The sequence below is a fragment of the Elgaria multicarinata genome, chromosome 9, assembly GCF_023053635.1.
Source record: "Elgaria multicarinata webbii isolate HBS135686 ecotype San Diego chromosome 9, rElgMul1.1.pri, whole genome shotgun sequence".
NCBI classification, from domain to species: domain Eukaryota; kingdom Metazoa; phylum Chordata; class Lepidosauria; order Squamata; family Anguidae; genus Elgaria; species Elgaria multicarinata.
In genome coordinates this window covers 59,803,454-59,820,152 of record NC_086179.1, presented here as the reverse complement: position 1 = coordinate 59,820,152, position 16,699 = coordinate 59,803,454, and the positions used below count along the sequence as shown (strand labels likewise).

Sequence of the window (16,699 nt, the reverse complement as noted above, 5' to 3'; positions counted from 1 at the left end):
TTCAATCAGATATTGTTATACAGTCCTATACACACTTACCTGGGAGTAAGACCTCAATGAGGCTTACATCTGATAGGATTGCAGCCTAAATTGGTTATAGAAGAGAAAGTTTTGAAAACGCCTGATACTCTGCCTTTGATGATATGCAGATCTCATTTTCCTGGAATGGAGACTTCTTGGGAAATTCACATATCTCAGCAAGGATGGAATGCAAATTGAATTAAGCACTAACATTATTGCCTCAAATATGCTTTTTTAAACTATGACAGCATCTATTTTGAAAACATTTTTTTGTAAGGATTTAACGTTGTACGTGGAAAATAAATAATACTATTCAAGTATGCTCCCCAATGATAATGCTCTTAAAGCTAGAAGGTGGCTGCTTGCCTTTTGGTGGAAGTGGGTTCCTGAAAATCCATTTTATAAGTTCACATTGCATTTCTCTGGGCTTTGCCTTACAAAGTCCTTGGCCTTCAAAACTACCTTTTCCTTGATGCATTATGTGAGACTGACTGAATGTGTTCTTTAAAATTCTGTGAGTCTGATTGTATGCACATTTACTTGGTGGTAAGTCCCACAGAGTTCAACATGGCTCACTGCTATGTAAATAAACATAGGATTTCTGTCTACAGCTCTTCCCCAAACTCTGAGAACCTTTCTCTTGGGAAAGGAAGCCATTTCTCTTAATTTCCATCTTACCCACTGGAAGGGTGAAGATAACAATTTAGTTAGTAGGGTGAGCATGTGAAAAGGAGGACAGGGCTCCTGTATCGTTAACAGTTGTATTGAAAAGGGAATTTCAGCAGGTGTCATTTGTATATATGGAGAACTTGGTGAAATTCTCTCTTCATCATAACAGTTAAAGTTGCAGGTGTCCTGCCGTCTTTTAAATCTGATCACTCTAGTATAGCTCCTGCAGCTTTCACTGTGGGGATGAAGAGGGAATTTCACCAGGTTCTCCATATATACAAATGACACCTGCTGAAATTCCCTTTTCTATGCAACTGTTAAAGATACAGGAGCCTGTCCTCTTTTTCATATGGTCACCCTAGTTTAGTTCAGACCTCTTGTGCTGATTAGCGATGTAAAGGCCCTGGTTGTGGTTGTGTGTTTTAAAATCCCCTCCCCAGGGGGACTATTTTGCCCTTGTGAGAAACTGTTTCTTTAAAAAATAAATTCCATTTTTCTCTTGGCCGTCATATCTCTAATCCAATCCTTTCAACCACCAAATTTAGAAGAATTGGAAATGTGTTGTAGTCCTGAACACTGTTTCTATTCACTCCATCTCCTACCTACCTCTCACACAATTCGTGCCTCCATTTCCAGGGTTTCTCTTACCATGATCTGCTGTGCTGTTCAATTCTTCAAACAATGGTTTGGATGATCATGTGAATTGAGTCTTAGTTTTTTGCTGACTGGATGTCTTTGGTGAACTTTTTCAGTATCTTGCATTAAAACTATGGCACTGATTTTAGTCTTGCTTTTAAGTGTTTTACTTTAATTTTATGTGTGAGATCAAACATTGATTTAAGCCAAAGTAGCAGGTAAATTGACTCTGAAGGTTTTGTTGAAGTCTATGACTAATTTTATTGACCTTGAATGGCACCACCTAAATTAAGCATGTGGGTATCAACTATTGAAAAAGATACAGTTAACTTTCCTCTTAGCTCTAAATATATCTATTAAAAGTGGTTTAATACGTATTTGGTTGTTTTTTTTAAAAAAAGATTTATAGTCAGACTGATCTGCAATGCAGTGAAAATGTAATGTAATTTTTAATACAATCTATTTAAAATGGTTTTGTAGATTCTGTTTTTCTCAATATGATTTTGTCTTTCAAGCTAAAATCTAATAGTCTAGAAGGCCATGTTAATTCAGTTTATTAAATTAAAAGTCTTGAATTAAAATTTGTTTAAATAAGCTTCTAAATTAAAGCAATTTACAGTTTCATCAGCATTCTATGTATGGAATTATACATAGTGAAAAATCCTTGCTCTTCATTTCAGTTATCTAGAAAAGTACGAGAAAGTACATCACTTTGGAGAGGATGATGATGAGGTACAACCAGGCAATCCAAAGCCACAACTTCCTATAGGTGCAATTCCATCTTCCTATAATTACCAGCAGCACAGCGTGTCAGGTAAATTTTGACAAATTAGTTAATAGTAGTACCATTTTTCTTACATTTCTGTGGGAAGAATGGCCCAAGAGCCTGTAGGTGCATTGTTACTAATGGTGTACTTTTGCCTTTATAAATAGATTTTCTTCGACAAAGTTATGGGCTATCTATGGACTTTAATTCGCCAAATGACTATAATAAACTGGTGCTCTCTCTGTTATCTGGACTCCCCAATGAAGTGGACTTCGCTATTAATGTGTGCACTCTTCTGTCAAATGAAAGCAAACATGTTATGCAGCTTGAAAAGGACCCCAAAATCATCACTTTATTACTTGCTAATGCTGGGGTATTTGATGACAGTAAGTTTCTAATTTGAATAACCCTTAAAGAGTAAATGCACTGATATACAGTAGAGCTCTCTTGCTCATTCCTCCTTAGTTTCTGCATGCTTTGACTATTCCTATCTTTTGGCCTACCTGTTGCACAGTCCTACATAAGAAAAGTCCTACTTCATCAGATCAAGGGTTCATCTACTCCAGCAACCTGTGGCCAGCCAGATGCTTCCAGGAAGTAAGCCCAATTGAACTCAGTGAGACTTAATTTTTGAGTAGACATGCAGAGGATTGCATTGTTGAGGTAGTGGCCATCAACACATCTTCTGGCAATGGATTCTATAAATGAATTATGTATTGCGTGAAGTTTTTTTTGTCCATTCTGAATCTACCACCAGTTAGTTTCATTGGGTAATTCTAGTATGAGAGGGAGAAAGCTTCTCATTGTCAGTTATGTCCATTCTTTCTACAGCATCTATACTTCTATAAACTTCCTTCATACCTTCCTTCAGGCATCTTTTTGTTGTTAAGTAAATAGTGCCAAACATTTGAGCTTTTCTTGTAGGGTAGATGCTCTAAGCCATTGATCATTTAGGATGCCCTTTCTGTAACCTTTCCACCTGTATGATTTTCTCAAGATGCAGTGAGGTGATCAAACTGCACTTGGTATTCTAGAGGAGGTATTCTTTTCAACCCCTTTCCTAATAATCCCCAGTATGGCATTTTCCTTTTTTACCAAAATGACTTATGCAAATAGTTGTTATATTCTGAAAAAGAAGGTACGCAAGAGAGGTTTGCCTGATAAGTTCTTACAAATAGTCTGTTATGTATACTACCAGTATTCCTAGTATAAGAACTTCATGTACAAGCCATATCTTGAATTAGGGGTGGCAGAGGGAGCTATTGAGTTAGGATCCAGGATCTGCCTCCCATGAACAGAAAGGCTGTGCTCACAGAAGGTGTCAATGCCTGATTTTGGTGGATTCCCCCTTTCCCTGCACCCCAGTGCACCCCACTCAGCAGGATCCCCCAATCCTCTGTGTAGCATTTTTTGACATCTGGAGGGGTTGCCATGGGGAGTAAAGGTCTGGAAGTCTGCATCTGCCAGCCAAGATGCATGGGTCTAAATCTGGATCAAACCCACAGTAAAGTGGTGGTTGTTCCTACTCTTATTGCGCATCACTGACATGTTAAAGTCATAGATGAAGCTGACAAGGTTCTGTTATCTCAGTAGCCTGTCCCATGTTTAGTCCAGTACTTTTGTATACAGTATTGTTCTGCTTGTATCCATAAGATCTAATTGCTTCTGCAGAGTTCTGCAGTACATACCTGCATGTTACAATTTTGTAACATATAGAACCAAGATGGGGAACTTCTTACCCTCCATTGGTCAGGGTGATGGGAAGCTGGAGTCTAGCAACATCTGAAGGGCCATGGGTTCTCCCCTGATATAGAACATGTCACCTTTCTTTAATTCTTTCAGAATGGTTTGTATTTTGTAATTAGTTGAATATATTAAACATCTCTTGTCCTTTCTAGAAACATTTAATCATATGTTGCTTTGTCACTAGACAGGCCAGACCTGCCTTCCCCAACCTGGAGCGCTCCAGGATTCCTCCCAGGATTCCTGGTCTTTGGCCATTCTGGCTTGGGCTGATTGGAGTTGCAGTCTAAAACACCTGGAGGGCACCAGGTTGAAGGAGACTGTCTTAGACCAATGAATGTATCCACATATTAGCCAGTATTATAAAAGATGGGATTAACAAACTAGTGGAATTAGTTTTGTAATCTGAGAATTCGGTAAGAACACTGCTGAAGAGATGTGTTCTTCAAACCCTCACTTTAGGAACAGACAACTATGTAGCCATTATGTCTTAATACTACTATCTGTATTAAGGCGGGCTGAATTTTATGTTCAATTCTTTCTATAATGGCCAACTAGAACTGAATCTGAGAGTTTGCAGCTAGCCAGTTTCCAGCTGAAGGCTGAACTAAATTTCCTATGTATAATGTTGGTATGGTGTCTAGGGAAGTGTCTGCTTCATTATCTTCTTGAGAAAAAATAAAGCTTTAAGAGGCAGTTTTGGCACATTTGCCTAAAATATATATTTCATCTTGCACCTTCTTCATCTTGCAAATATATATTCTAGACAGCAGACTTTAGAATAAGGAGAAAGATTCCTTATGGTATTCAGTCTGAAAAGAACTGTTTGAAGTTTTGGGTATGCAGGGACTTCCTATTCTCTGTGGTGAAGGGGACAACTCCATTCAGATATGCTCCATTCACATATGAATGGGATTATTTGTGCCCAGGGGATTTATCTCCCTACTTCTATGGCTTAAAGCTACTTCCTTGGTCCTGTATGCCCTACTGCCCACCACTTCCCCAGCAACTTCTCGTACTTGTCATTCTAGTTCCTTCCAAGAAAATTCCACACACATATGAGATTCAGCGCAAAGCAATCAAAATGAGCTACTTGCAAGCAAGCCATCTTGAATATTACTTGCATAATGTGTTTTAAGCACAAAACATGAATTTTCATAGCATTGAGTTAATTTCTTAAACATAGCTTTTTGGCTTGGCTTGTCAGTTTGGCCTGTGGTATAAGTATAGCAGGTATAAAGCATTTCCCTTATTCTTCAGGATGAATAAGAAAGCATTTTTCTGTCATTCCAGTTAACAGTAGTCCAACTCCTACAGCCTTAGAATTGTGCTTGAGATAATGGGCTATTCCTAATTCAGTTTCAGTGCCCTCTTCACCAATCCATGTTGCAGTCTGTGATCTCCTGATCCAGGGAGGAGAGTGCAGTGTTCAAAACAGTTAAAAAATAATCTATGACATATCTATTGAAAAGTAATACTGGTGCTACACTGAATGAGATTGCACTTTCATTTGGCTTGTCACTATACTCAAAATTACTCTGTTTCAAATTACTGTAGTATTATCAAAGCTGTTTATGGAATTTTTTAATTGTAACTTTAATGCTTTTTAACTCATAGCTTTAGGTTCATTTTCTACTGTGTTTGGTGAAGAATGGAAGGAGAAAACGGATAGAGATTTTGTTAAGGTAATTTTAAAAATATGGTTTAAAAACAACTTATCAAAAATATTTTGTGTGTGAGCAAACCTCACTATCCAACCATGTGTTTTAGCTTAAGCAGTAGTTGCAAAACCAGTCGAACAGGGCAAAAGGTTTACATACGGATGGAACAGGTGGCGAGAACTCTTTTATCTCAAGTAAAATAGATGGTGTGGGGAATAGAAAGCTTCCCCCACCCTTCTTAGATGGCGGGAAGGGGTAATAGTACTATAACCGTGGTGTTATAGACCAATGGATAAGCAGCATTAAAATGTAAGAAATCAGATCCAAAGCAATAAAATTTAGAAAAAGGACATCTGTATATAAAACTTCACTTGAGATTCATGTGTCCACTTTAAACATCAGCTTCTTTTTTTAGTGTGGATACAGCATTCATGATAAGTCAGCTGTATATACTCCTTTCTTCAAAAGACTTACTGCATTTTGCACACCATTGCTTAACCTTGTATGCCACATTTTGTCCTGTGTTTGTAATAAACAATTCAAATGATTCCTGTGCCATGAATACTATTATATTTGTCTCCAAAAAGTGGTATTTCATGCACACAGTGGATATGTTTACCTGTGCTTTATTTAAGAGCCCCAAAATATTGGTTTGCCCACTAGAGGGCACAATCTGCTGTATTAATGGACTAGCAAGAAAAGATGATTTAAAATATCTATTTTGTCTGAAGATGCAAGAATAGCTTGTTACTTCATCTTTTACAACAAACAAATCTATGAAAATGATTGACTGGATATATATGGTGAAGTTTTGATTTTTTTAAAAAAATACAGAATTAAACGAACACCTGTAACCACCAGGTATTACATAGCTGAGAGTAATAAAATTGAAGTAAATTGTAAATGTAATTTGCTTGTATATATTCCTGGAGTTCAATTTCTTTGGCAGAAGAGAATTAAACAAATGAGCACCACTGTATCTATGAACTGAAAGGTTTTTTTGTTGCTGCTGCTGTTGTTGAGATGTTAAACATTTTTTTTTAGCTCCAGTGAGAAGCTTTCCATATATCCTAATTTGCTAAATCTTTCAGGCAGTCAGCTATTACTAATTTCTAAATGAATCTTTTTCACAGAAAATGAGAAAGGAAGATTCCTTTAAAAATACATGGAATCATGTAGAAGTATCTTTATAGCAAATCTGTTACCATTCTGTATTAAGAATTATTGGTCACTGCAATTTTTATGTTTATATTAATCTTTTTGAAATACTAATTTTTGGATAAAAGATCGGACATTTTTTCTCAATTACATATAGCGCTCACAGGCCTGGTGTCAGGGATCAGCAGGGCTGGGGATCTGCCAAAGTCATGACGGGCACATTGCCAACCTTATGCCTGCTACAGCAGTTCCTGCCCAACTCCCATTAGGGGGCCTGCTCAGTACTGCACAGTGCCAATCACTCACCTCCCATCTCTCTCCACCCTTCCCTCGACCTGACATGTTTCTGCAGTTGCATGTATGAATGGGAGCTGAGCTAGTGCTCACCTCCAACTGTGCTGGGTGCCCATCATGTTAGACTACCCAAAATGCATTGTCTCACCTATATTATGGGTAATCAAATATGTTGGAGGCTGAGACACGTTGAAGCTGTGCACGTGTACAGCTGCCACTCACCCAGGACTCCCATTCAAAAGCACCACCATTACTGCCTACTAAGGAAACACCACATTTGGGGTGAGGAGATGAGTGACTGGTGGTAGGACATGGCAGCATGGGATGGGGGACGTGATAAGGAGTAGCTTCTACAGCAACACTGGTTGTGAGAATCCTGGTGGGGACCCATTGGAGGCACCATTCCAAGAGCCCACTGAAGTCTTTCACTGGCTCTGAGCAATGCTAGCACAGTATTACCTATAACTGAGGGGATTTTCCATCACTGCACATGTTAATGATAGGCCTGTTCACAGAACTCTTGTCCACATCCAACCCAGTCAGTCCACTCTGTCAAAATAATACAAGCTTGGAGGGGAGGTTGTCTGGGCTTTGGTAGGTGAGAGGGTAATGGGGTTCTGTCTGTGAATTAGGGGATGCTTCTGCATGTAGGTGGTGTGCCTAGATGAGGAAGGATTGTATCCTATGTCAATGGTGGCTATATCAAGATGGGTACAAATAGTTATTTTTGATGGGTATATAGAAATATACTGAATTATGTGTTTGACCTATTACAGCATTTGAAATCATTGTGTTTTGAGTGAAGATAATTCCAAATGTCTCATAGTTTAGTGTTAATAGAAACAGTGTAGCTACAGTATGTTGTGGGTGTTTTAGTTTTAATAAGAAGCTTGAATGTATTCCAAAGTCTATTTATATGTGTTACACTGTATATAGTTCCACAGTACTGTTCAAAAATTAAACTACTGCAAGGATGCCATTTGGTAACTGCTTCTAAAAATATCTAGATGTTGGAAATGCTGATTTTCCTTCTTTTTTAAAAAAAATGTTAAGTAGCATAGTGCATTTTACTTAGTCACTATATAACTTTATACATTACGTTGATTTTTGAGGTATTATTTTTGTTATTGTACTTTTGATAAGCGATAAAAAGTTTATGCTTGCAGAAGCTTTTGTTGCAATTATTCTGTTGTGTACCTTTGTTTTATGTTCTTAATTTTCAAATTAGTGGCAGTCCTGTTTTTGTGCCTTCCTCCCTTCCTTCCCCCTCCAGCACCATTTTCTTGTTCAGATACATGTAGTGACAATAAACACAAGTTTTATTTAAAGATAGAAGAAAAAGAGATTGGTAGAATTAAACACACACATAAAATAGAGGATACAGTTTTGAATTTTTATACCTTGATTTTTTTATTTTTTAAAAAGCAAATTAATAGTTGTGCTGAACTAAAATAGCATTACAGAAATAGCAGTAAATATATAAAGAAAATAGATAAGACACATTAAATTAGGGATGCCAACATCTGGGCTAAAAAATGGGAGGTGCTTGTATATTAAAAAAAAAAGCATAGCAGAAAGTAGTTTTGGAAAGGCACAATTCTACCCCTGCACACCTACTGAACATCTCCATAGGCAAAGCAAAGGAGCATTTTTAAGTTAGGAATCTGCAGCCCTATACCAAAATGCGATGCAGTTTTTATCATCGTTCCTCATAGTTAAGCTATTGTACTAAGTAGCATCCTTTTCTTCCATTTATTACATTGGGGTTGTTGGTTTTTTGTTTTTTGTTTTTTAAAGAGAAAACTACCTTGTTAAAGGAAACTGCACACTTAAAAAAAATTCTTTTTTTCCCTTTAGTTTTGGAAGGATATTGTTGAAGATAATGAAGTACGTGACCTCATTTCCGACAGAAACAAATCTCAAGGTGAGTTACATTGAATAAGCATTAGACTATATCTGGTATATCTAGAGCAGAAGCCATTAAAGTGAATACCTTATCTTTTATAGATACTGCATCAGAAGACTGGATATGGGAGTCTTTATTTCATCCACCACGCAAGTTGGGCATTAATGATATTGAAGGACAACGGGTTCTTCAGATTGCAGTGATTTTGAGAAATCTTTCCTTTGAGGAGGGAAATGTTAAGCTGTTGGCAGCTAATCGTACCTGTCTTCGTTTCTTGTTACTCTCTGCTCACAGTCATTTTATTTCTTTAAGACAGTTGGGGCTTGATACATTAGGAAATATAGCCGCAGAGGTAAGAAACAAGTCAAAAAGGTGGTACCTATCAAACTACTTAAATTCCCAGAGTTGGTGTATGTTTCAACATTAGGGGTTGTCATATACAAGGGAAACATATAGGAATTGGTGCCTTCCAGGTTATTTTCTTGTTTAATATAATCTTTCCAAACATCTTCAAGTATAATGGGGTGGAGCAAGACTTAGTCATTCTTAAAATAGACCTATTGAAATGAATGTGACCTAAGCTTGTTTTGACTAAGTCTTTACAAATGTTAATGTTTTGATATTTTTATATTTTCATTGTTGTATTTTGTTTTGGTTATATATTTAAGTATTTTGTTATTTTGTTGCTGTTTGGAGTTTTAGGATTATAAATCACCCCAAAGGCATTTGCTGGTTAGGCAGAATATTATTATTATTAATAATAATAATTCTTAAAATGTATTAACACACCCTGTTTTAATATTAATATATTTAAAAAAACATAACATATATCATAAAACCAAAAGCCATAAATTGTCAGCAATAGTTTAATATCACTAAGGATTAAGTATTAGCTTTCCCCTAATATGCAGTTAATGCAATGAACAATTGTGTCTCATAGTTTGTTTATGGTGCCTTTGAAACAGGTATTATACTCCCATTGAGGAGAATAAAATAATTCTTTCACGTTCTGGAACTGTACATTTATGCTTCAGTCCTATTTACACTTATCTAAGAGTACATCCAATTGAATTCAGTGAGACATATTTTTGAGTAGACGTGCATTGGATTGCAGTATTTATTTTCTTTGGTATGTTTAAATCTGTTGATGGATCTTGTAATTTAATCCAAATCTAGCATGAAGTACCTAGAGTAAATAAAGCCTTATAGCAGAATCCTATGTGTGTTTACGCAGAAGCATGTGTCCAGTGGGGCATACTCCCAGATAATACAATTCTGTGCACATTTACTTGGCTATAAATCCTATTGAACTCAGTGGGATTTACTTCTGGGTAAAAATGAATAGATTTGAACTTTAAATTCCTTTTCTTTCAAAACTTGAATTCAGAATGAATTCAGTGATAATGAAAAGAATGAAAATTAAATGAAGAACAGTATATTGCAACCAATTTGTAGCATTTGAAATGTTTTGAGTATTGAATTTGAAGATTTTCCAATAATTCCAATGACTATAAATATTATGGTATGAATAATTCCAAGCATTATAAATATATCAAGTCAATGTTGCTCTTTTTTCTTCTTCAGCTTCTGTTGGACCCGGTTGATTTCAAAGCAACTCATCTAATGTTTCATACCGTTACAAAATGCTTAATGTCAAGAGATAGATTCTTAAAAATGAGGGGTAAGTTCTTAAGCTGTTGCAACTTCTAGTCTGGATGGTTGGAGAATAATTTTTGCCTCTAAAATACTCTTTTTTGTTTCAGGTATGGAAATCTTGAGTAATCTCTGTAAAGCTGAAGACAATGGGGTCTTAATTTGTGAATATGTAGATCAAGAATCCTACAAAGAAATCATCTGTCATCTCACTTTGCCTGATGTGCTACTTGTCATATCTGCTCTGGAGGTGCTCTATATGCTCACGGAAATGGGCGAAGTGGCCTGCACAAAGATAGCTAAAGTTGACAAAAGTATAGGTGAGTGAGCAAATTAAAAAACAACAACACGTATATTAGCGTCACAGGCAATACACTATTAAATATGTTTCCTATTAAGTCGTTGAGAGACCATGCAGTTCACTTTTTATGCTAAGTAGAAGATTTTGTATAAAGTTTTATAATCAGTTTTGCTCTTTCTAGGATATCTTCATATTGCTAAATATCTTCCTTTTTTTTGAATAATAAATAAATGAAACCAAAGCAGGTATCAGAATTCTTCAGTTAAGAATTTAACTTACTGTGTCAAGATGAATATAAATGAGTACAGCAAAACTAGAAAGTTTTTTTTTCTTTTTCATCGGTTGCATACAGAAACTTCATGCATGAGTCTTTGTGGTATAATCATAGTGATTGATATTAACATTTCAGATACATTAGTATGTCTGGTCTCAATGGATATCCAGATGTTTGGACCTGACGCACTCAGTGCAGTAAAACTTGTTGAACATCAAAGTACCAACCACCAAGTACTATCTGAAATTAGGCCACAGGCAGTGGAACAGGTTTCATCACAGGCACACGCACCTGCTGCCCCAGGTTAGTATTGTACTTGCGAAACAGATTCTGTAGAGAATATCAGGTATAGTGTATGTTTGCCCATCTTATACTATAGGGGCAGATTTTTGTATTGCTAAATGAAAAACATATTCATCCTTCAGTAAATTATGGCGGCATATTTGGACATGTACTTTAAAATATTAATGTGGCTTTTAAACATTTATTTCCATATTGTGCGACCTGAGAAAATATGGGCTGGGTTAAAACAGAGGGCCTCAGAACTAGTGCTTTTCAGTAAGATGGGCAAATACTGATCCTTATTTCTTTTGTGATAACACCTAAACATTTACGTATACACACATAAAGAAAATCTCTTACAAATTATTCAGTAACTTTTTCACCAAGACTCTTTTCTAAGATGCCATTGATTACAGTGCCATAATAGCTATAGACGCCTTAATAGTGAAAGCTTAATGTTTGAAACTTGTTTGAAATTTTATTTTATTGAACTTGTTTGAAATTTTATGGTATTGCTTTTTACCAGGTGCAAGTTGAAATACTGGTGTACTGGGCAAACCGAAAGACTGCACTCCAGATGTTTTGAAGTACAACTCGCACAGTCCCTGACAATTGGCCATGGGTGTTGTAGTCCAAAATATCTGGAAGGCACCAGTTGCCTATATCTGTCTTAGTGTATGAACTAAATGAATGTGTGTGTGTGTGTGTGTGTGTGTGTGTGTATATGTATGTATGTATATATATATATATATATATATATATATATATAATTTATAACCACATCTAATTCTATCGATTCTTTGTAGGGAGATTATGTTTAGACCCCTAAGTAGGAAACTTGTGATCACTAAGATACACTTAGTTTTATCCTCATATTCATAGTTTTATCTTCATATTCAGTTGAAACCATAGTAATTGACAACAATAGTTAAAAATAATGTATTGTTTTCCTTACAACCAACCTAGGGCAGTGTATCAATGTAGAAAATTTAGCACACGGCCCAACAGAGCCCTATTGCCCCCTTTCGCACTTGGTATCATAATGAGAGCATGGGTAACTTGTACCTGGAAGGGAGGGGTGGATGAGGATAGGGAGGTATGCACAGACAGACTGTTCCAATAATGGCATGGGCCCTGCTGTGCACATACACCAAAAGAGGTAGGAAGAATAGAATTTTATTAAGCCCTATAGTGATATCTCCGTGCTAGATAGATTGTACCTTTAGGGTTTTTTGTTTGTTTGTTTTAATGGAATTTGGGCTTCTTACTACCTCTGGTGTTTCCATAACTAGATAGATTTAATAAAAGCCAAAGCAAATTTGATTTGCTAGAACTACTCCCAATTCATTCCAGGGGCTTCTGCTGATTAGTATAACTGAAAATTAGCTAGCTTCCATGATCTTTAGGAAAGACATTACGAGGCGACATACATTTACATATAGCTATGTTTGACAAATAGGAATGAAAACTAGACAAATCTAAATTGTTGAAAGATTGTGACCACGTTTGCACAAATTGACTCCAACTCATTTCCCCCCCTCCCCCCCAAAGCACCAAGAACGCCACAGCATGTTGCTCCGCCACCAGGAATAGTAGAAATAGACAGCGAAAAATTTGCATGTCAGTGGTGAGTACCCAGTTCCATTAAAGCATTTGTGTGCCTCGTGAAATAATCTAGCTTGTTCTGTTTATTACATATCTTTTCTCTGCAAAATATAAAGCAAAAGTATTCTAACTTCATTTTGAAGAAATATTTATCCATTTATTTGAGTATTTGCTGTGCAGTAGAACATTTTCTCTTCTCCTTAATCGTACTGTAAAAGTGTGAAGTTAGTACACAGTCCAGGCAAAGTTGAGCATATTTAAGTTCTATGTTCTTTAATATTCTAAATTCACAGTACTTAAGACTGTTGTCTAGACTGATTGATATTAGTATTTTAAGTTCTTCAGTCTTCAGATGAGAGCATAAAATGAGTTAATTACATCTTCACACAAGGGGTTCTTCTTCGTGGTCTCTATGCATCACACATATGGGCTTTGCGCCTGCGCAGAGACCAGACCGGAACCTACTATAGCTGAGTGGAACGTTTTTGGCGGGAACCCCTCCCCCACGCTACCGCGCATGTCCATGGGGTTCCCGCCCTTACCTCAGTTCTTCGTCGTCCGCCATCGTGCATAGACCAGCTTAACCGAACCTCTAGCGTTTTCTAGTTAACTTACTCATTTCTTTCTTCAATCTCTTCATTCTTCATTCTCTTCCTAATTTTTCTTTCTTTTCTATATAAAAAAAAAAAAAAAAAAAATTTAATTGTAGATAGTTTTCTCTCAGCGACTTCGGTCGCCTGAGGCCCGTATGGCAACGAAAGCCCCGTTTAGGAAGTGTGTACGGTGTGGAGCGAAACTTCCTCCAACGGACGGGCACTCCCTTTGTCTCGTTTGTTTGGGAGAAGGACACGTGGTGGAAGCCTGCCACCACTGTATGTCGTTCACAAAACAAACTAGGAAGCATAGAGCCGACAGACTTCGCTCTATATTGTGGGAGAAAGCTCTCAAGGCTACTGAGGCTCCCAGTATGGAAAAAACGGCAGTTGGTAAGTCCGTTACTGAAAAAACGGCAATCCGTAAGTCCGTTACCGACAAACCAGCAGACCGCAGCACTGAGGTGCAAGCCAGAGTTCATAGGGCACAGATACCCCTCACACCTGGCCGGTCTTTGACGAGTTCTATGGCAAAGAAGATTTCAAAGAAAGCCAGAACTCCTCAGCCTTCTTCTGAGCTGGAGAAGAAGAAGAAGAAGAAGAAAAAGAGGGACGCTGAGAGATCCACCCTAGCGTCTCCTCGAGCGCCTGAGGCGGTTAGGAGTCATTCTACTCCTCCCATTGCTCCGATCGCTTCGATGTCGAGGCCTCCCTCGGCATCGAGATCTCAGTCGGTGCCGATGGCCACGGTACCGACACGCTCGCTCAGTCTTTCGGAGGGCGAAATAAGAGATTCTGCGTCAGCGGCTTCTTTTCAACAGCCTACAAGGCCTCAGACTTTGCAGGGATTGATCCCAATTCAACCGTCGCCAAGACTTACACCTCGCCGTGAATGGGATGCAGCTTCCAGATACTCCGATCCTCACGTGGGATACGAAGACTATGAATGGGAGCGATACCGTCCACAGCACTACCTTCCGGATCGAGAGAGTCCCCGGGAAGGTTACTACGCGCAACCGCCACCTATGACAAGGATGTGCCGATTGCCATTACCAGCATCGCCTGACCATCAGGCATCGAGGGTGTCTACTCCTCGACACCGTATGCAACCTTCGGCATCGACCGAGGCAGTTCCCACGGTACCAACAGACCAACTTCAGTTACAAGTGGTTACTATGTCTTCTCCTGAGCAAGACTACCCGTCAGACTCGGAATCGAGGGTGTCTGCAACTCCAACGATGCCCTCGCCGGAGGATGAGGTTCACGAGAACGACCCTTCCTCTCCGTCGGACGATATGGTCAGGTTCTCTGACCATATGCTTAGGATGTCACAGGCGTTAGGACTAGATATCCATCAAACGGATGAATCGGTTGTGGACCCCATTTATGATGTGTTCCAAGCTACTACCAATCAAAGACTGGCTATCCCCATTCCACATGCATTAAAGCAAACTGCCCAAGAGTCTTGGAAGACACCTGCTGTGACTCAGGCTACATCTAAAAGATTAGAGACTCTTTATCGAGTCCAGGAGGAAGGCGCAAAATTTTTGGTTCAACATCCAAAGCCTAACTCCATAGTGGTTGAGTCAGCCCAAGGACAATCTCAAAAGGCTCATTCGGCACCGGTGGATAGGGAAGGGAGGAAATTAGACCAGACTGGCAGAAGGATTTATTCCTCTTCTTCCCTAGGCATTAGAGCGTCATCATACGAAGCGACGATGGCGAGGTACCAGCTTTTCTTATGGGAAAAGATGGGTTCATTATGCGAACACCTCCCGGAGGACAAGAAGGAACTGGCGAGGGTATTTCAAAATGAGGCTTCAGCCATCGCCAGGCAGCAGTTATCCACGGCTCGACACCAAGTGGACTGCCATTCGAAGTCCATGATGGGCGCAATATCTCTAAGGAGACACGCGTGGCTCAGATCGGCTAATCTGAGCCATGAGACCAAGTGGAGGATAGAAAGTATGCCATTCGATGGCGAGGGACTTTTTCATTCTAACACCGATGAAACACTGGATTCCATCTACAAAGCCAGAACAACGGCTAAAAAGATGGGATTCACTGCTCCTCCACCTCAGTACAAGCCAAAGAGATGGATGAGACCGTCAATGCAACAGCACCAGCAATACCGGCCTCAGTACCAGCCTCAACTTCGGCAGCAGCAACAGCAGTTGCAAAGGAAGAGGCCATACCAGGGCCGATATCAACAAGACAAGAGGCAACCTGACTTTTCTAAAAAGCAGCGTGTTTGACTCTTCGGCCCCAGATCCACCCCCTTTCGCGAACCGCCTAGCACCCCGTTACCATCTATGGGAGTCAATTACAACAGACTCCTGGGTGCTCACTATCATCAACTCGGGCTATGCCATCGAGCTCGATGCCCTTCCTCCTTTTTCCGGCGTGAGAGTAACGACTCCATCCTCTCCTCTGCTGCTCGAGGTACAGACCTTGCTATCGAAAGGAGCCATCTCTCCTGTACCAGCAAAGGAACTCAATCAAGGATTTTTCTCTCGTTACTTCACGGTCCCGAAAAAAGATGGAGGTCTTCGACCGATCATGGACTTAAGACAACTGAACAAGTTCATCACCCCGAGGAAGTTCCGTATGACAACGGTTACTTCAATTCTGCAGCTTCTACAGAAAGGAGTTTGGTTCGCAGTGGTGGATCTGAAGGATGCGTACTTCCATATCTCCATCAGGAAGTCGCATCAAGCTTACCTGCGGTTTTCGATCGGTGCATCCCAGTACCAGTTCACCGTTCTTCCGTTCGGGTTGGCCACGGCACCGAGAGTCTTCACGAAGGTCATGGCGGTGGTATGCGCCCACCTAAGGCAGAAAGGCATTTATGTTTATCCGTACCTGGACGATTGGCTTCTCGTAGCGGACAGCAGCGAGGCGCTCCAGTCGGATATACTAACCACCCTCAACCTGTTGGACTCGTTGGGGCTGTGGGTCAACCACGAAAAGTCCATTTTGACTCCACAGCAGAGATTGGACTTCATAGGGGTAACCCTATCCTCTCGAGACGGAAGAGCATACTTACCTTCAACCAGGGCGAACACTTTGCAGCAGTTAGCCATCGACATCGAGAGCCGGCGGAAAGTATCGGCTTGGACAGTCCAGAGACTATTAGG

General features: G+C 39.2%; 1 protein-coding gene across 2 annotated transcripts in view; it reads left to right on the top strand.

Moving 5' to 3' along the window:
- The window catches only part of ARID2 (AT-rich interaction domain 2), a 100,429-nt gene that overhangs the window by 51,151 nt on the left and 32,579 nt on the right, over positions 1–16,699 (top strand). For both annotated transcript variants that reach the window (XM_063133974.1, XM_063133975.1), the window contains 9 exons: positions 2,007–2,140; positions 2,260–2,478; positions 5,453–5,520; positions 8,806–8,872; positions 8,956–9,206; positions 10,439–10,535; positions 10,618–10,827; positions 11,218–11,385; positions 12,916–12,991. In XM_063133974.1, the coding sequence (XP_062990044.1) occupies positions 2,007–2,140; positions 2,260–2,478; positions 5,453–5,520; positions 8,806–8,872; positions 8,956–9,206; positions 10,439–10,535; positions 10,618–10,827; positions 11,218–11,385; positions 12,916–12,991 (1,290 nt within the window). The remainder of the gene's footprint in view (positions 1–2,006; positions 2,141–2,259; positions 2,479–5,452; positions 5,521–8,805; positions 8,873–8,955; positions 9,207–10,438; positions 10,536–10,617; positions 10,828–11,217; positions 11,386–12,915; positions 12,992–16,699) is intronic.